Here is a 21,132-nt window from a genome sequence, read left to right on the forward strand (position 1 = left end):
TCTCTCTCTCTCTCTCTCTTTCTCCCTCCCTTCCCTCTCTAAAAATAAACAAAATCTTTAAAAAAAGGAAATGTTAAAAAAAATATTCAGATGACTCCCTGAATAAAAATCTAAATAAATGGACATAACATTCGTGATTTTTATTTATTTTTATTTTTTAAAGATTTTATTTATTTATTTTTAGAGAAGGAAGGGAGGGAAATAGAGAGAGAGAGAAACATCAATGTGCAGTTGCTGGGAAAATACTTTGTACTTTGGTTATGGCCTGCAACCCAGGCATGTACCCTGGCTGGGAATCGAACCTGGGACACTAACATTTGTGATTTTTAAACTTTAGTTTTTAAATTGAGAATTTTAGATATTTTCTTGGGCCTTTGTGGACAATAAAGCTAACTACTCTTTATAGGAAGGAAACTTCCAAACTGTACATCACTGTAGATATTTATGTATTGCTGTTTTATATATACACAGATGTTTACATTTATATTTTGAATTTAAAAATTAGAACATATATTTATTTAAGAAATTTATGTGAAATTAATTCTTTGTCTCAAAATAAGACCAATTGGTAAAAAAGATGCCATTTATACAATTTCTACTTAATTTATTAAATCACAAACAATGTTCTTAATAAAAATTCTCATTCTTCTGCTTTGCAATACAGAGTGAAGTTCAGAACTTAAGGAAAGAAAACTTGATTATTCTGGATACTGCAAAAAAATACGGCTATGAAGTGGTCGACACATTCACTATAACAATGGGGCGATACAAAGAGTTTTTGCAGGGGAACTGTGGATGCCATTTCCATGAGGTATTTATTCTGGATTTCTAATTTTTGTAGCTTTTGATTTTTTAAATTGTTCATTGTATTTTTAATTGCATTGTCAGTCTTATTTTGCATTAAAAAGCTATGTCAGGAGGAGATTAAATAATGTGTTCGTCATCACTCAGCCAAAGCATGTAGTAATCACAATTCAAGGCAACAAAATGAGGTGTTTCAAAAAAATAATAATATTTATGGAGACACTTAAAAACCAGGATCACTTGTCAATTCAAGCAAGAGTATGGGATCCTGGAGAGCACTTGTCTTGTCTAATAGACACCAAGCCTTCCCATGAGAAATTGTGCCCAAAGTGGCGGATGTCTTTAGTGGAGGCAGCTTGAATAACCAAACTATTGATATGCCAAACTACGAATGACCTTCCTCCTTTGGTTTAGTCAATGCATAACCAGAGGGCCTGTCTTTTGAGTAACTTTCCCCCTCAGCAGTGAAAATGATTTTATTTGTTTTTTCTTTTTTAAATATATTTTATTGATTATGCTATTACAGTTGTCCCATTCACCCCCCTTTATTCCCTTCCACCCTGCACATCCCCTCCCACATGCATCCCCCACCCCTTAAGTTCATGTCCATGAGTGGTACATGTAAGTTCTTTGGCTTCTACACTTTCCATACTATTCTTAACTGCCCCCTCTCTATTTTCTACCTACCATTTATGCTACTTATTCTCTGTACCTTTTCCCCCTCTCTCCCCCTCCACCTCCACTGCTGATAATCTTCCATGAGATCTCCATTTCTGTGGTTCTGTTCCTGTTCTAGTTGTTTGCTTAGTTTATCTTTGTTTCTGTTTTTTAGGTTCGGTTGTTGGTAATTATAAGTTTTTTGTTATTTTACTGTTTATATTTTTTATCTTTGTTTTCTTAAATAAGTCCCTTTAACATTTCATATAATAAGAGTTTGGTGATAATAAACTCCTTTAACTTGACCTTATCTGGGAAGCGCTTTATCTGCCCTTCCATTCTAAATGATAGCTTTGCTGCATAGAGAAATCTTGGATGTAGGTCCTTGCCTTTCATGACTTGGAATACTTCTTTCCAGCCCCTTCTTGCCTGTAAGGTTTCTTTTGAGAAATCAGCTGATAGTCTTATGGGAACTCCTTTGTAGGGAACTGTCTCCTTTTCTCTTGCTGCTTTTAAGATTTTCTCCTTCTCTTTAATCTTGAGTAGTGTAATTATGATGTGCCCCTGTGTGTGCTTCCTTGGGTCCAACTTCTTTGGAACTCTTTGAGCCTCCTGGACTTCCTGAAAGTCTATTTCCTTTGCCAAATTAGGGAAGTTCTCCATTATTTTTTCAAACAAGTTTTCAGTTTTTTGTTCTTCCTCTTCTCCTTCTGGCACCCCTATAATTTGGATGTTGGAACATTTAAAGTTGTCTGGGAGGTTCCTAAGCTTCTGCTCATTTTTTTGAATTCTTGTTTGTTCATTCTGTTCTGGTTGAATGTTTATTTCTTCCTTGTGGTCCAAACTGTTGACTTGCATCAGTTTCTTTCCTCTCACTGTTGTTTCCCTGTACATTTTCCTTTATTTCACTTTTCATAGCCCTCACCTTTACCTCTATTTTGTGACCATACTCAACCAGTTCTGTGAGTATTCTGATTACCAGTGTTTTGAACTGTGCATCTGATAGGTTGGCAATCTCTTCATCACTTAGTTGTATTTTTTCTGGAGCTTTGATCTGTTCTTTCATCTGGGCTTTTATTTTTTTGTCTCTGCACGCCTGTGGCATAGTAAGGGGTGGAACCTTAGGTATTCACCAGGGCAAGGCTGTATTCACTTGGCTGCATTGTGGTGCTGTATGTGGAGGAAGGGTCTGAGAGGGAACAATGCCACTTGCTCAGCTCTCAGGTGGCTTTCAGTCCCTTCCTCCACCACCCACAAGCAAAGTGGGTCCTTCTGGTGCTGATTCCAGGTTGGGTGGATTTGTGTACATTCTAGGACCCTGTGGGTCTCTCCAGTGAATTCTCCCATGAAGCTGGGAGTTTCTCCTGCTAACTCAAACCTCACAGGTTTTTTCAGTCAGAGGTTTTGAGACTTTATTTCCCTGTGCTGAAACCCTGAGTTTCCTCACTCCCCAGTTGTTCCTCCCGGTTTATCTGCACTCAAATGTAGGACCACCTGCCCCACCAGCCTCTGCCTCACCCAGTCTACCAGCAGCTGCCTTGCCTGCCTGGGTCCTCTAGCTCGAGCTGCCCATCTCTGCCCCACCTTGTGATATGGATGAATATTCCTTCTTTAACTCCTTGGTTGTCAGACTTCCATACAGTTTGATTTTGTTTTGACTATTTTGACAGTTCCATGTCAGTTTTGGTTATTTTTTTGTTTTTAAATTTGTTGTTGTCCTTCTTTTGCTTGTGCAAGGAGGCAAAGGGTATCTACCTACACCTCCATCTTGGCTGGAAAAAAATGATTTTATTTGTAATCACTAATTTAATAGGCTTAGCTGATAAAGTAATAAAATAATTTTATCCTTTCCCCTCTTGTCCTTTCAAACCTCTCTGTGGATTAACTTCTCTCCACTATTTGAATAAAATCTTGGTAAATCCCATAACTTAAAAAGCACTTTAAGATAATTAAAGGTCTCCAATCATTTTCAGGCAGCAGCAGAATATAATTTCAGTACTAAAACTGTGCAGGCCTGTGTTTAGAGCACATAAAGTTATCTCCTTCTCCCAGCTCAGACCTACCTCCGTCTGGAAAGCCTGATGTAGGAGAGAGGGAGCAAGGGGCTTCTTTTCTATTTCTTCACCTTGCTTTTCTACTTTTTTTCTCTTATCCCTTCTTCTCTGGGTCAGGTTTGTGAGAATGTATTAGGGCAAAAAAAGTCTTACTTGACTGCATAAGCATAATGATTGATGCTCCAATTATAACGTGCTAATTTCTTCTTTTTAGGGTGGTTTTGTGCATTTCTTTGAAGGCACCTCCCACTGGGGTCCTACGAAAACAGTTTCCTCAATAGAGGCAATACCATTCATCGCTGCATTCCTTCCTTGGCCCCTTGAATTCTAATTGTCCATCCTTCTTTTTGGGGAGTCATGTTGCCCGTCCAGAAATCCTCTTGGAAAATATTCAGAATGGCACTAAGCTTGCTATCCTCAATTGCCAACATTTGGTCTATAAGAAACACCCATGCATCCTTGCTCAGCTGTTGCTGGAAACACAGTCAGCCCCCAGTGCAGCCCTCTTTTTCTCTCTTTCTTGCTCTGGCTCTAACTCTCACTCTCTCACTTTCTCCCCACAATAAAGCTGAGCTTTCACTGTCTTATACCAGTTCTATCACTCTCCAAGCTCCAGATAACACAAGTCCATCTTTAGTTGGTCACTGAAAGACTCTTCTCACTTAACTTAAAGCAACGGTGAAGCAGCTGCCCAAAAGGAAGAGAGACCACAAAGCATTTGGAAAACTTACATAGAAATTCTCTTACTTCATATTCACTTTCCAATTTTTTTCATGAAACGAGGACTTGCAAAATTGGATGCTTTCCACATTTTTACATGTTTTGCATATATTGTCCAGACATTGCTTTGGAATACAAAGTTACTTGGCTACTGCTGTTTTCTCTGGGTCTCAGGAGTTTGCTGAAACTGTGAAGGAGAGTGTCTCATTTGATCATCCTGTCAGATGTTGATTCACTCATTTGTTCTTGCTTGGCCTCCTTTGTAAACCAGGAAGCTGTCATTACTGGGTTAACTAGTGAGATGACAATTAAAAGTTTCTTCTGGTCTTATTTTTCAGCCTTAAGATGCCTGCTGCAATTTATCCTGGCCCTCAGATTTTTATGAATATCCAAAAGTTATTGACACTGCATTGGTTCTTCTGTATGTTCTACTAATGCATTCATGTTACATTTTTATATGACAAATGGATCTGTATCACACAGCAGTGAATGCCTGCACCCACAGTAGAAATCATTTTTAAGTTTTAATCTAGAACGTGGAGGTTGGCCATGTTGTTGTAGAATAGATTTTAAGGTATAGCATACTGTGTGTCTACTTATTTCTGCCAAGAAAACATAACACCTTTTGGGTGCCTATCCTATTTGCAAAGAGTCAAGACTTAGAAACACAAGAGAAGGTAGCCTGGAAGAGGAAAAAACAATGAACTTGCAGCTGAGTCAGCCCAATATGAGTTGACCACAAAAACAAACCAAAAGTAGCCAAACACACAGAAAACGGGGACTTTGAAAGATGACATACAACCCTGACTTGTGTGGCTCAGTGGCTTGAGCACTGGCCTGCAAACCAAAGGGTAACTGGTTTGATTCCCAGTCTAAGGCACATACCTTGGTTGCAGGCCAGGTCATCCCCAGTAGGGGGTGCGTAAGAGGCAACCACACATTGATGGTTCTGTCCCTTGCCTTCTCCCTCCCTTCCCCTCTCTCTAAAAATAAATAAATAAAATCTTTAAAAATATTCTTTTAAAAAAGGAAAGAAAGATGGCATACAGATTGGCTTTTTGGTCTCTTTTAGGAGAGATTTATTTATTTATTTTTCATAAAATGTCTTCAATTAGTATTTGAGAGGAGGGTATCTGTTTTTCTTTTTCTCTTTAGTGCTCTGGAAGTCTAAAAAAGAAGTCCCCCAATGATTGCCAGCATGGCTGCAATTAAAAACAGAAGATGCCCTTCCCACATGACTCCATTACACCTACCTCCTGCCACGGCAACAACCAGTTGACACTAATAGTTATGGAATTTGATAACTACAAAAAAAGACTTTTTGAACCACCAGAACTAGAAAATTAGATTGTAATTATTAATAATAAAAACTATTGTTAATTGTATAATAATGATTTAAGCATGTCAGGTAACATTATTTCACTTACTTAATTTTACAATTTTTGTGTGGAAATATTGGATACAAATTACTTTTCTTAAACTCTACTTTTTTTAATCCTCACCTGAGGACATGTTTATTCATTGATTTTAGAGAGATGGTAAAGGAGGGAGAGAAAGAAGGAGAGAACTTCCATGTGAGAGAGAAACATTGATCAGTTGCCTCTTGCACTCACCCTGACGGGAGACCAAACCCACAACCCAGGCATATGCCCTGACCTGGAATTGAGCTCACAACCTTCCAGTTTATAGGACGATGCTCCTGTCAACTGAACCACACTGGCCAGAGCTCTTAAACCTTATTTTTAATGTGTGCTGTGTGGAAGGCAAGCTATATAAGTATGCTCCGAATTATCTCAATTGATTCTAAAGCAGTGTTTTCCATTTTGAAGTTTTCATGTTTGAGTCAACATATTTCAAAGAGCATTTGCCTTTCTAGTTACCACACGGAGCTGATAAGATCATATTTCTCAACTGACTTCCTTCATCACAAAATCTCAAAACTTATTCATCACTTAGGCATAATTGTTGCTTAACTTTTGAACAATTTGTACCACTTGTACTTCAGGAAGTTTCTACTGCTGACACAGATGTTTTATAATCTTTCTAAATCATCACCCAACATCTTAAATCACTGTTAGCTTGTAAACAATCAAGTAAAGCTAAAGCTTCTTGAAAAGAGTGGTTTTATGATAAATGTAGCAAGCCAGGAAAAGTAGATTATCGGTCTCAAGCAAAAGGTAGAAATAATAACCATTTTTCCCCTGTGTGCTCATCTTATGAGCTGGCAAAGGAATTTATCATACAGTGATTGCAAGAATTAAAATCAGTACTATTAGAGCCCTAAGAATTTGGATTTGGGAGCTTTGCTTCTTCTGGTGTTCAATTACACCATCTCCACAACAGATTCACAGACACCTGAGAAGGACTGGTATTATCATTACAGTAAGATCTTGATGTGTCCTCTTTGATTTGTGGTGAGAATTCGGCCACAGACATAACAAGTCTGCTCCAGTGGTCTCTAGTTGCCACAGGTGAAAATGAAGGGCTTGGGACATCTCTCTCATGGAAAGGCACCAAGAGAGAATACATTGCCACCACAAATTTATAAACAATTTTCCAACTGGTGTGCATCACACCAGTGATGACTAAAATGACCACACTGATTTGAAAAGCAGGTGTATCTCTTCATGGGTAGAGATAGAATTTTGTTTTCTCAATGTTTATGTAGGACAACACATAGGATCCAGGTAACTCTTGCCCAAGAGTGGTGTTTGGATGATGCCTTTAGTTATGTGGCAAACATCTACTGTCAACAAGCTAAAACCTGGAAAGGATGAAAAATATTATCAGCCCAAACCTAGCTGCAGAAAGGGCAAATCCACAAGCAATTACCCTGTGATTATTAATTAGTCTAATCCAGGGATTGTCTACCATTTTCATTGCATAGTCCACATAAATTAATTACTAAAATTCTGCAGCACACCAAAAAATATCTTTCTTACCAATCTGACCAAAAAAATAGTATAATTGTGATTTATTCATACCAGATGGCTATTGTTGCGTTGGCTACTACTGTTATTTTTATTTGATAGTCTAAGGGAAAAGAGTTCAGTGGATTGCATGTTTTAAAAATTCTTGCGGCACACCAATTGAAAATCACTGGGCTAATCATTTGTACAAACCTTATATGATATCTGTGTTTTCTGGCAGATGTAACTACAGCTTTTGGCTCACATACACACAAAAGACACCATAAAATAAGACCCCTCTGGCATCACCACCATACTCTACAAGCAGTGGGTTTCTATGATTCTGGCACCATGGAGAAAAGAGATTTTCAGTTCTTTGTCAGAGATGATTTTCCATTATTATTTATCTTTACTATATACACATTATTTAATCCTTTTTCATTTTTTCAAGGTTGGGGTCCAACCCAATTCTATCATATTTATTTTATTTATTTATTTTTTATTGTTGTTCAATTACAGTTGTCCTCATTTCCCCCTCTATTACTCATTATTTAATCTTAATTAAATAAACAAAAGTTTATCTGGCCTAGAAATAGTTTCTTTCTGTATTACAGGCCTAAAGTTTTTCTCTTTCTCCTTCAGACTTTAAAAGTTTATCATGAACATAATGAAAAAAAATATTTCTAGTTTATATATCTAAAAAACTGAAATAATGACGTTTAGAGAAAAAAGAACAACTGATCCCAATCGTGTTAGCTTATATCCCAGAATTTATCAGCATGGCTATTTTTAATAAATTCACAATGGCAAGTTAATTCATCAGTTTTTGAGTGCTTGTGTAAGCATTGTGTTAACTGATATAAAATGAGCCAGGAGGATATTTTGCACAATTCCCATAAGCATCTCAGCTGATCCTGTCCCCAAAGAAAGAATGAATTTTTCCTCTAAACTTTCTTCTTCTCCAGTATTCCCAAATTTACTCTGTTGAGCTGTCATGTACAAACTAGAGTCATCTTTTGCTCCCCCTTATCTTTCTCTGGCCCCCTTACAACCTCCAAGCAACTCACTACCAGGATATTTTTATCTCCTAAATTTCTCCGAAGCTTTTTTCCTATACTTTGTTCCAATTACCTCCACCTTGTTTATTCCTTTACTTAGTCATGTCATGCTTGTTTTCTGAGTTCAGTTCTTGACCTAAACAGTAGTGATGCAAAAATAAATGAGACATACTCTGTTCCTTTGAGATACTATAGTGGGAGGGTCAAGTATAAAAACTCACATTATTATACAATGTGTCAAATGGCAAGTTAGAGATATAAATAGGATATTGTAAAAGCACCAAGAAGGAGTACCTAACCCAATCTGAGGACTGAGTGAAACTCTTCTTGAAAACTTTCCAAGTTGATGGTTAAAGAATGAGTAGACCCTAGTCAAGGTAATAGGGTGATAGTGAAAGAAGGCCCAGGTAAAAGGTTGATGGCAAAGGAAGACCATTCCAATCCTATGGGACAGTATGAACCAAAGTTGCTCTGAAATAACCTGACATTCTCAGGGAATCACAAGTAATTCTGTATATGGTAGAACAATCATAAAAGGGCATTGGGAAAAGCAAGCTAGGTTCAGATCATGGTAAGAGATTGGACTTTATCCCGTAGGTGATAAAGAGCCAATGAAAGGTTTTAGAGAGAATTGAGATGGTCACGTCTTTGTTTCAATTAGGTAAATCTGATAACAGTGAAGAGGGAAGATTTGAAGAGGATTAAATCAGGGAGAGAAGTTAAGAGACTTTCAAAAGTCAGGTGAGAGGTGATAAAGGCTCACCCAAACCAGGACAGAGTAGGCAAACAAAAGGGAGAAACAGACAAATACAAGCCCTAGGTCTTATCTGTGGCATGAGGGAGTAGGAAGAATCAAAGACAATTCCCTACTTGAGTGATGGATTAGAGAGCTCAACTGGCAATTGAGACAGAATAACTGAGAAGGTGCCGGCTTAGGGGAACGACGATGAATGCAGTTTTGAACATGTTGTGTTTGAGATGCCTGTAGGACATCCAGGTGGAGATCTATCACACACAGTTGGAGATACAAGAGACAGGGTGGGGCTGGAGATAAAAAGTTGGAGTTCTAACTTTTTATCTCCATAAAAAATAGAAAAGTAGAAAAATAGAAAAATAGAAAATAGAAAAGTTCTATTTTCTATCAGAAAATAGAAAATAGTTTAAACCATAAAAATAGATCATCTAGAGAAAGTGAGTAGAAGAAGAAGAGCTAAGGAAGGAACTCTTGGAAATACTGACATGTAAGCAGTTTGGAGAAACGAGAGCATTTGAATATAGACAATAAACTGTTAGAAGATAACTCTGATAGAGTGTGGTGCCCCGGAAAGCCAAAAAGTGAAAATTTACAAGAAGAGATAGAAACAGGGGTAATATTGTCAAATGTAATAGATCTATTAAGATGGGATTTTAAATAATCATTGATTTTAGCATTGCGAAGGTCCTTTCTGATCACAGTAAGAGTAGTTTGGGGCCCTGGCTCAGTAGCTCAAGTGATGGCCTGCAAACCAAAAGGTTGTCGGTTCAATTCCCAGTCAGGGCAATGCTTGGGTTGCAGGCCAGGTCCCCAGTAGGGGGCACATAAGAGGGAACCACACATGATGTTTCCCTCTCTTTCTCCCTCCCTTCCCCTGTCTCTAAGAATAAATAAATAAAATCTTTTTTTAAAAAGAATAGTTTCATTCAGTAAAATATTGTGGGCATGAATTAGACAATAGACTGAAGAGGTATAAAAAGTGAGAAAAGGGAGCTGGTAAAGCCTTTCAATTAGTAAAAGTAAGAATTAGGGAAAGACCTTGAATTTAGAACAGAAAATGGTCTGGGGCAGTTTATGGGCAGAGGGGGAATTATCAATACTAAGGGAAACATTAAAAATACAGGCCAGAATAGGACTGCTGGAATAAGGCCCCTGATTACATGGGAGAGGATCAGGTCAAGGACACTGACAAATAGTTGGTAGGGAGCTGATAAATGAACAAGGTGAGCTGGATGGTCTCTTCTTCCCTAGATTGTTGCGATATTTTCTTCCTGGAACATTCACTTTCACCTTCTTGAATTCATCCTTCATACCCCCACCAGGATATATCTATACTTCAAATCCAGTGTTGTTATTTAAAGTCTTTTACTGGCTCTTTAACTAGAGGAGTTGCAGAAGCTTTTACTGACTTATTCCAGTACCCCTTCTGTATAAAATAGTGTCCATTCCATCATCTGCAGTTGAATCCTAGTCTTTTTTCTAGGATGATTACATTAGAGATGAGTGCCTAGTGAGAATGAATTCATACCTTAAGAGAGTCCAATCTTTTCTGCAATGGTTTGGTATTAAAGCCTGCTCCAAAGGGAGTATCCTGTATTGGATGGTGATAACACCAATTATATCAGGATCTCTCTTTTAAGGCAGATGATTAAATGGAGCAGGAACACAGAGAGTGTCAGTCATTCTATATTGAATGAGTGTTATGACCCCATGAGGCAGCTATTCATCCCAGCCTCTGCAGTACAGAAGCTAGAATGTCAGTATGCTTATGGAAGAGATGCTGACCCATCACTATTTCATGTTCTTTGCAATAAACTGAGGGCTTACTGCCAATCTTTAAGAACCAAGCTAAGATGGACTTTGAAGTGTCTTGATGTACATTTCCTATTCTATGTTTTAATGGTCTAGCCTGGTGAAAGCAGGACCTGTGGTTTGGGACATACTGTGTACGCCTCCACTTTAAGGATTCTCAGATAATATTAGTATATTAAATGATCCCAAAAGCTCTACAGCAAAAAGACTGTTGAGCTTAGTTCAATCCAATTTTTCCCAAACTTTTTTGCCCACAGAACCACTTTTCTTTTTTTTAATAACTATTAACACCTCACTAAACACGCTTGGGGGAAACTAGCATAAAGGGTAAGGTCTAAAATCATGTCTGGAGCACAGATTAAAAGTGGCAGATTGACCGCAAGCATTTATCTTCTCTTCCACTTGAAACTCCACTTAAAAGGCTTTAAAAGCATAAAGCTATTCACTACCACTCCCCCAAAAAAGACAGAGTAAGAAATAACTCAAAACAGATAAGAATCCAAGTTCATTTTAGGAAGTCTGCCCTAGCCTGCAAAGGAAGTTATAATATAAAGGGTCTTGAGAGGAAAAACAGCAAGTAGGGGTGCAACGCTGGTCCCCTGAATGGCTCCGACCCAAAGGAGCCAAGCACTGAGGAAGGCAGAGCTAAGGCACAGGTCAGAAAAACTTGCTTAAAAGTCTGTACACAAAACTGGTGGGCCCTAAGACCCTTCCCCCATCCCTGCAGTCAAGAACCTACATCCATATATATGATTTCTTTTAAAGTTGAACAGCAGAGAGTCTGGACTCAGAAACACAATTATAGTAGCAACGACAAATTAATCCGGAGGCTAGAGTGGGAAAGATGAAAGGTGAAACCCCTAAACTTCTTCCCAAACTCCTAGAAGACTGGCAGACAGGCACACGACTCCCCTGGACAGGAGGATGGAGAGTTCTTCTATCAAGAAGTCGAAGGTCCCCATAGGTCTCTTTTAAAAAGGCCAGAGTAGTGTTGAGCATGTTCCTACAATGAAGCCAGCAGTTGGAAACCTGGGTCCACACAAATTGTTTCTAAGTTACATTTCAGTTTCTTATTCTTAAACAAAAATTTGAAATTTAAGAGAGATAGGATGGAAACAAATACCTGTGAGTTAAAATCAAAATAGATTCCAAGAGCCAAGATGCATGTATAAATTGAGCAGAGTAGGAAATGAGCTTATGATCAGACTATTGAAGGTCATTCAAATAGTATTGAGAATTCAGTAATATGAATATTCAGCTACTTAGGAAATTTAGTTTAATACAGGGGAGTGAGTTAGTATCTGGGGAACTGCAGAGGAGCACAAGATAGAACCAAGAGTTTAACACTGAATTGGCAAACTACTGGTTGGTAGCCCCTTATAATCAACTTCCCCACGTTCCCACCTCAGAGCAGAATTTGTTCCCAGATCTGGGAACTGAGCTCTGTCTAGAGACAGGATTTAAAAGGGCTCAGCTGCCAGAACAAGAAGAGCTGGAGTTTTGGACTGAGACATTGCAGATCTGGAATCACCAAGAACAACAACAAAAAAACAAACTTCATTCCTAAAGAAAACTTTAGTCTTGCCCTCTAATCCTCAGCATCTTTGACCCATTCAGAAGTTGGACTCCTTTCAGTCAAAACATAGCTTATTTCATGTGGCCATAATTAAATATTTGTGGGGGGTGAACAAATTTTTATTATCTTAAAAAGTGCAGGATTTCCTGAAATGGGATTATGAATTATAAGGACTGACTGCTAGCTATTGTTCATCATATTATTTTTACTCCATTTTTGTAAATTCTTAGACTGCTTACTGAGGTGCTTATAAGTTTATGACAGGATCTTAGATTAATGCCCCATCTGCAGGACGACTGTACCAAATAAGGACTTCAACTGTGTACATTCATCTGGAAAGACTGCATTAGCACATTCTGCCTGGTCAGTCTCCTGTTTTCCAACCCTAGGAAGCCATTACCCTCCGTCTTCTTCAGATCCCACTGATGACTGTGAAACATGCCTGTAGTCAGAACACCTCCCCTAATCCAGTCGAGGAAGATTTTGGAACATTTGCACCACTGAAAATTGTTTCCTATTTTGTTCTGTGGCTCTGGAAACACATCAGAAGTTCTTTGGGTGTTATTCAGGTCAAGATCAGTTTTAGGAAAGGTATTTGCTTCTAATCTGCCTGACACTTTTCCAACTCACCAAGCTTTCTTTGTTTGTACTGGCTTTTTGAAAATTCAAAGTTATTGCAGTGCAGCAATTACTTGAAATAGTAATACACTCATCCTGATGAATATTTATGTGAAACCAGTTTTGAGTGTTGAAGTTACATGCATTTAACAGTATAACTTGCAAAGTTAGTTTTGGTATGTATTTTATGACAGTTTTTCATTTGTTTCGTAAGCCTTGTAATAGCCATGTGCCAAGCAAGTCAAGTTGAATTGTGGCTATTTGCTTGCCTTGTAAAATGTCTGTGTCCTCAAGTCCTTGTTTATGTGGAGATGTGGAAAGATCTGCCATCATAACCTGGGAGATCTTTTAGTGTATAAGAAACTTATGAAAATGTAAAAGTTACTTCTATGTGCCAAATCACAGAATTTTAATTCTTGTTATACTGAGTCATAGGAAAATTTGACCATCTACATACCCTGTAATATCTCATATTTACAGAATGTAATTCTAACTCCAAAATTACTCTTCTCTAAGTTTCTATAACTAATATATTAAAATATATCATTCTTTTGAAACACTGTAATCTTCACTTGAAAGTCTATTTCTCTATGAAACAATCTAAAATTTGAACATTGCTGTGAGAAAAATTTTATTATTACACTCATACTTGTGATTATAAAACAATGATGATCCAACAGTTTATTACACTTTCTGGAGAACAATTGCCCTTCACTATCTCTTCCTAATTTTAAGTATAATTTGACAGAATAAATTCAATAGGAAAATAACAACAGAAACTTAAAGACAAGAGGTTACTTTGGATTAAAGTGGGGAAAAATGTCATTTAACAGTCATTTAAGTAATGTAAACATTTGCCAAAGCACATATACATGTATGATTAATCATATGTTGTAGTTCCTTATTGCTTTAGGTAGACATGTCTCTTTCTCAGTGGTGGCATCATATGCACCCAGATTTGGAGAGGCATTTGGAAGTGTCAGACTATTAGGATTTGTCTCTGATTGAGGTGACCACTGTACGCAAACTTATACAGTCTTTTGTCTCTGGTTCAAGGCCTAAATCTTTCACTGATGTTTTCTAATGGCTCATTTTTGGCTTTATTATTATTATTATTATTATTATTATTATTTTGTACCAGAGATAAACTAACATTTGTTTTGTTAACAGCTCTCTTTCAAAGCCACATTCCAGTTGACACTTTAGTTAGATTTTCATGATCCTAAATGGTCCTTTCATTTTGGGAAGGACCCAAGTGGGCACATTTCCACACATGAGATCAAAGGAAAGGAGCAAGTAACTCTTTATTGTACAGGTATCAAACATTTTTCACTTGTATAATATTTCCAAGCCTTAAAATTATAGCTTATTCTTTTTCTTCCACTTTAGAATCCATAAAAGGAGGTGAAATAAGGTAATATTTTGAAATTCAGATATAATAGTGTGATACCAATGCTGGATACTGAATTTTACAAATAAGTTCAAAGAAATCATAGCGTGTGAGCAGATTATCATGCCTATCATAAATTAGCACTAAGACTTTTTAAAGTCCTACAGAACTATTCATTACATGGAAACAACATGGTGCCTGACCTTGGGAGCTGGTCTCAGACAATGTCTTTGAAGTCATTTTGTTCTTGTTCTTACTTCAAGTATCTTAGACATGTGTCTTTATATAGTCCCCTTGAGGGTAGGGACCATATCAGAATTACTCCATGTGTTTCTCAACGCAGAGACTTCTGGAGATTAAAAAGTAGATAATACATGGAAAAATATATAATTAAATTTTCACTTTATAAGACATGACATTATTTGGCTTCTCTTCTACTGTTTCTCTATTATTAAAGGATTACATGGATTCTTACTAACTCTAAAGATTTAAAAATTAGTATTTACAATTAAAAAAACTCCTACCCTTACACTATATATATCTCCCAATTCTCACCCCCTTCTCCATTAGAGACTCTACTAGCAGTTTGGCACAGAACTCCATTTTAAACATGCTGTCTTGATTTTAATCCCATGCAGTTAAAACTACTATACTGCCAACATTTATGGTCACTGGATTTACATTGCATTGGGTTTTATTTAAAACTACCATATTTCTTCATAAACATTTTAGGGACAAGTAGCAGTTCATTAAATGTGTTTTAATCTGCAGCGTGAACATTCCTATTCTTTCTCTCTCAGTATTCAGTTCTGCTCATACTTGGCTTATACAGCTAACAAACTCAGTGAATGGTTGTTGGAAGTTAATTCCATTTGTATTGATGAATAAATGTCTGGTATTGAATGTCCCCCTCATTACTACTGTTTTTCTTTCACAGATGGCCTTGGTTATTTTAGAGTTTTTTTGCTCAGTTTCTTTCAAATCCTGCTGTGATTACAATTGTAGTTGCACTTTATTTAGTTTGGGAGGATTTGTCTTTCTATTTGCTTATGTTTTCTTTCATGTCTCATTAGACTTTTGACGTATTCTTTTTTTAAAGATTTTATTTATTTATTTTTAGAGAGGGAAGGGAGGAAGATAGAGAGAGAGAGAGAGAAACATCAATGTGTGGTTGCTGGGGGTTATGGCCTGCAACCCAGGCATGTACCCTGGCTGGGAATCGAACCTGGGACACTTTGGTTCCCAGCCTGCGCTCAATCCACTGAGCTACACCAGTCAGGTTGATGTATTCTTTACCTGCATTACTGTTGGACCTAATCATGTTGTTTCAATAATATAATGGGATATTTTCGGTTGTATATTTCCTATGAATTATCAATAGAATACAGAAAAGATATATTATTTTTAAGTATTACATTTCTAGTATCTCATTATTTTTCAGTAGGTTATTTTGGGTGTTCATGTAAATGATAGTATAGCCACAAATAGTATAGCCACAAATGTTTAGTATGCCACCAAACATTTTATAACATTGAAACTTGCATTCCTGAAATAAATTGTATGTACTAGTGGCACAGTGTAGAATACTGCTGGATTTTTTAAAAGTTTCCTGGATTCAATTTACAACAGAATTTGGGGAGAATTGTTTTACATCTGTATATTGACAAATCAAAATGGAAATAATTCTTTTTCTGTACATTTGTCAGCTTTCAGGATTCGGTACCAGTTTGATACTGGGTTATCGAGAGAATTAGAAAACTTATCATCTTTTATAATTTCCTGAAAAACAGTATTGAAAGGACACCAACTGCATTAAGTTGCCATGCCAACCCGGGCATGCGTGTAGGCGCCCACTAGGAAAGGGAGCACTGACACTGCAGGTGGCAGGAGGCCGGCCCTCAGAACCCAAGGGACATCCCATGTTTCATTCTCAGAGATCAGCTTAGTGATTTAGAAAGAGAAGTACATTATCAAACTTTCCATCATGATATGGCAAAATATTGACTTTACTCCTGAGTGAAAGCATCTGCTTCAGCAGATGCACTGGAAACATGCATTTTTTGTATGTCTCTTTTATGAATCACACTGAAGGTTGTTTCATTCATCTATACTAGCATTATCCAGCCTTTGTAATGCAACTTTAAACGCAGCCCTGAAATCACACAAAACATTCAAATAATGCATAAAGTACTATAACCTTTTGCATTGGGATGCACTTATTTTTTTAATCTCACAGGTAATTAGCATGCAGATCATCAGGCAACTGCAAAAAGCCAGAATGTGAGATAAAATTATATAAACAAAAGTAAACTTATTTTGGCTTCAGAACACTATAATAATATTTTCTCAGGGTCGGATGTAATATTTATGCTGAAGTGTTTCCTTAAATAAACTTTTAAAATGTTTACTAATCTTGCTATCATTGAGTACAGACCTCTCCCCAAATGGACAAAACCTTAGGAAAACATCGGGGCACCTCCCAGCCTATCATATTTAAAGCTATAGTACAACCAAACAGAGGTAGGAGGAGCTGCACACAAGAGAAACTTACAGCCTCGGGACCTGGAATATTAATCAGTGGGTAACTGCAAACTGAGCCCTAAATTAGGATCCATAGGGATTCCTTACCACAAACCGCTGATTTCACTGGACTTCTCAACAATCATGGCCTCTGAGGGATTGATCATGAAAAGCAGAACCTCCCATAGCTACAGGAAAACAATTCATTTCTTTGGAGTTAGCAGGGTATAATTGGTTTTAAAACACATTGCCATTAACATTTTTTCTTCAAAAATGAGAATAGCTTCAATGTTTTTGATTATGAAGTAATGTTCATTTATTTTATTAATTTTAAAAACTCAAGACTATTGAGCGCGGGCTGGGAACCAAAGTGTCCCAGGTTCGATTCCCAGCCAGGGTGCATTCCTGGGTTGCAGGCCATAACCCCCAGCAACCTCACATTGATGTTTCTCTCTCTCTCTCTCTCTCTCTCTCCCTCCCTCCCCCCCCCTCTCTCTCTCTCCCCCTCTCCCTCCCTCCGTCCCTCCCTTCCCTCTCTAAAAATAAATAAAATCTTTAAAAAAAAACCAAAAAGTCAAGACTGAAAGTTACAACGAATACATTCTACTTTTATTGAAATTATTGGGGAGACATGGGTTAATAAAATTATATAGGTTTTAGGTGTACAATTCCATGACACATCACCTGTATATTGTATCTGCATCTGTACAGACAAATAAAGGGTTATTATCTTAACAAGGCATAGGCTGCTCCCCCAGTTCCATCACTGGCTAGGCACCCAGAGAAATGAAACTTTTAACTATAGCAGTGTCACCTTATGACTGCAATGGAAAAATAATTTTACTCTAAAATAGTTTGAGCTGCCATTCTCTAAAAGGGTGCCATGACAGATTTAGAGTACCAGGTTTGCATCAGTGATTCACAAAAGGCACATTCACGTCCTATATGCCATAGCATCTGGCCTAAACGTGTACACACACACACACACACACACACACAGCAGTGCAGTAGAGGAACACCTGCAACTCTTCCTTAGTTATACTGGGTACAGCTGCCCTGAGGTAAGAAAAGTGGCAGAATTCTAACCTAAATCTTTTTCTTTTCTAAAAAAACAAGATACTCTGTTTCTTGGTCATGATAATGCCCTTTGGGCAACGTCTGTGTGATAGAAATGATGCTCAAGTTTGCGAGTTAGTTGCAACGCTGTACGCACAGCTCAAATGCCCTTGATGCTGCCTCACTATTTTCTTTTGTTCTTGATTTGCAGGTCGTGAAATCAAAGTTATCCAAAGAAAATCACTTTATTAAAATAAAACAATCAAGAAATCATACTGTGGGGAAATATTTCAGCAATCAAAGCAAACTACAGCAACAACAAGATGCTGTAACCAATGTTCAATCACCATATCATGTCAGAGGTCCAATCAATCAGGTTTACTCTGAAATCCTACTCAGCAGGATGTGTGCGAGTAAAGGAACTGTGTAGACTCCCTGGAGGAGGACTGAATTTGGACTCGAAGACAAACCACTCACTTGGATGATCACCTAAGAACCAAATTCTCTGCATCAAGTGTATTTTAGATTCACTGCATGCACTCATGCACACCAGCACACACATACACACCAATGCACACATTCCTATAAAGGTAATGACACTTTTTTCTTACAGCTTTGTAAAGTTAAGATGTGCACTTAAAATCAGTTGGTTATCTATGTGGGGGACAGAGCTAGAAAAAGGTTACTGGAGATATAATATGAACAAGAACCATTGTGGGCTAGGTGTTGCATTGTGATAATCAAGAGAAACATTGCCCTGGCCAGCAGGGCTCAGTTGGCTTGGGGCATCATCCTGTAACTGAAAGATCATTGATTCAATTTCCGGTTAGGACACATGCCCAGGTTAGGGGCTCAGTTGGGGTACGTGCAGGAGGCAGCCAATTGTTGTTTCTCCATCAACGTTTCTCTCCCTTTCTCCCTTACACTCACTCTCCTGAATGAGAGTGAAATAAACCTTAAAAAAGAGAGAGAGAAATACAGACACTTGAATTATGTGGAAGAAAGGATAATGCTCTGAGTATTGTGTTATCTTCTCTATCACTACATTAATATCGAAAAGGGTAAAAAAGTAACTACATTCCACTTGTAAGAAGGAATTGCACCTGTGTCCTTTACTAGGAGAAAAATGTGGTGTTTATGATGGCTTCTGCTTTGTGAATGTAATGCTTATTTTAAAAATTTTTTCCTATGATTTTTAAATTTTATAACTGAAAGGAAAAAACAGGAATGCTCCACCAAGGACTTCTAATAGATTTTATGAAAGAGATAAGAAGTGTAATAATTACAATTAAAACATCAGTATGTATAGCTTTGCACTCTTTGTCATTTTCATTAACATTCCCTCCTATTCTGTCCCTGAAGTTGGATGGGTGACTGCAGTCTGAGTTGATTAAACATGTAATTTTAAAGTGCGAAACAAAGTGTAGCTCCTCATGTATACTTTGTTTCATTGATGATATTGTTTAAGAGAAATTTGGCTGCCATTAGAGCCCTATATAATGCAAGATTACAATTACATTTTATGTAAATATTTTACAAAGGATTAGGCATTCTCAAGTGCACAGGCATTTATTTCCACAAAGCATTTGTATATACCCACAAATACTCCTATGTTAGTAGTAACTATACTTTTATTTCCCTGAATAAATGTATCTAATCCAAATTTAGAGTAGGCATAAATTACTTTTATTAAAACAATTACATACATGTAAAACATATCTGATTCTAGTATTGAGAATTTTTCCTTCCATATTCTAATTTTAAAATAGTAAATTTCTTTATTTCACAAATGTTTCATTGTGAGATAACATCTCACAGTTACAATGGTTTTTAAGGGATTATTTTTATTTTGGGGGGAAAAAAGAGCTGAGAGGGTTAATTCAACACATGGCTGAAATTACCAAATGTACAGATACCTCAATTTTATTGCCTTATAAAAAATAAAACTATTTTGATCAATCAGTTCCTTACTATGAATATCCACCTCCTTTAAATATTCTATTTTTATACATATATTTTTATATGAAAGTAACATGAATTTATATATAACTGTTTTAAATTATATTTAAGTACAAACATCACAATATAAGCAATACATACCTGCATTTGATAGATGATAGATTTTTAAAAATAATGGTACCGAATTCACTTTTAAAATGAGTTTTTTCCTAATATCTGTAGCTACATGTAAGCATTGTTTTTAGGTTTTCATTTGTTTTTTTCAATGAAGTAAGATGTTGCCAATTCATGCAGCTTCTCTGAGTTTTAATGTATTATGTTCTCTGTAATAGGGTTATAGTCAGTGGATGTTTCTTGCAATTTACTGTCAACCTAATTGTGATTATCTGAGATTTGTCTGGCATTTACCTCTTCACCACTGAAATAATAATGGATTTTAGACATAAATGTAGTGATGGTATTAATAAATGTCTTCTTAGTCATACTCTGTGTTCAGAGCACCTTTTATTTCCTTATTGTCGGTATACAAACATGCAAATGTTGAGCACTTGGTACAGAGATTAGCATGCAGGCTCAAATATTGGAGTGTGGTTGATGAGATAACTACACTTTAACCCTGATATTTTCTAAGTTTTCATCAGATGAACTCCCAGCTGAACAGTGACCAAAGCTTTTGAACATGGTGCTGTAATAAACTTTTTCATTTTTTACGCTAAAGCACTGAAATGCTAAGAATCATTTTAGTTACTCCTTAATTGAAAAAAAAACTACAATGTATTTTACCTTGGGGAAATAGTTGTGTGTATATGGGTGTGTATTTGTATGTGCTTAGCAAGTTAATGATTGAGTGTAAAAAATAAGAGTAGGCATTTTAATATATTTTTAGATATAAAAGTTAAAAGAAGTGTATTTTTGGTAAAACTGATTAGTATCCAATCTAAACTGAACTAAACTAAAGAAAACATTTATAATATTAAAAGTCAAGAATAACTGCCTAAGTATTTCCAAGCATCACTGTTGACCTTGTGGGTGTGGGTGTGTGTGTGTGTGTGTATGTGTGTGTAACAGTGTGGTGTGCCACGGCCAGCCGTCCAAGTGGGCGAGTAAGATCCTGGAGGGACAGAGGAAAAAGAAGGGCACACTACTGCTTGCTGGTTGCATTTATACTTGGGTTATTTAATCTTCCTCATGATCGTTGGCCCATGCCTAGCAGTCATCTCTGCAAAACAATGATTCCTACTTGGA

General features: G+C 37.0%; 1 protein-coding gene across 1 annotated transcript in view; it reads left to right on the forward strand.

Moving 5' to 3' along the window:
• Positions 1 to 20,371, forward strand: part of CPED1 (cadherin like and PC-esterase domain containing 1) — a 275,507-nt gene extending 255,136 nt beyond the window's left edge. Inside the window, 2 exon segments of the mRNA XM_028525677.2 lie at positions 665 to 811; positions 18,140 to 20,371. Coding sequence (XP_028381478.1) covers positions 665 to 811; positions 18,140 to 18,358 — 366 coding nt within the window. The 3' untranslated portion in view covers positions 18,359 to 20,371.
• Positions 20,372 to 21,132: the final 761 nt, after the last annotated feature.

This window comes from Phyllostomus discolor, chromosome 10, assembly GCF_004126475.2.
Source record: "Phyllostomus discolor isolate MPI-MPIP mPhyDis1 chromosome 10, mPhyDis1.pri.v3, whole genome shotgun sequence".
NCBI classification, from domain to species: domain Eukaryota; kingdom Metazoa; phylum Chordata; class Mammalia; order Chiroptera; family Phyllostomidae; genus Phyllostomus; species Phyllostomus discolor.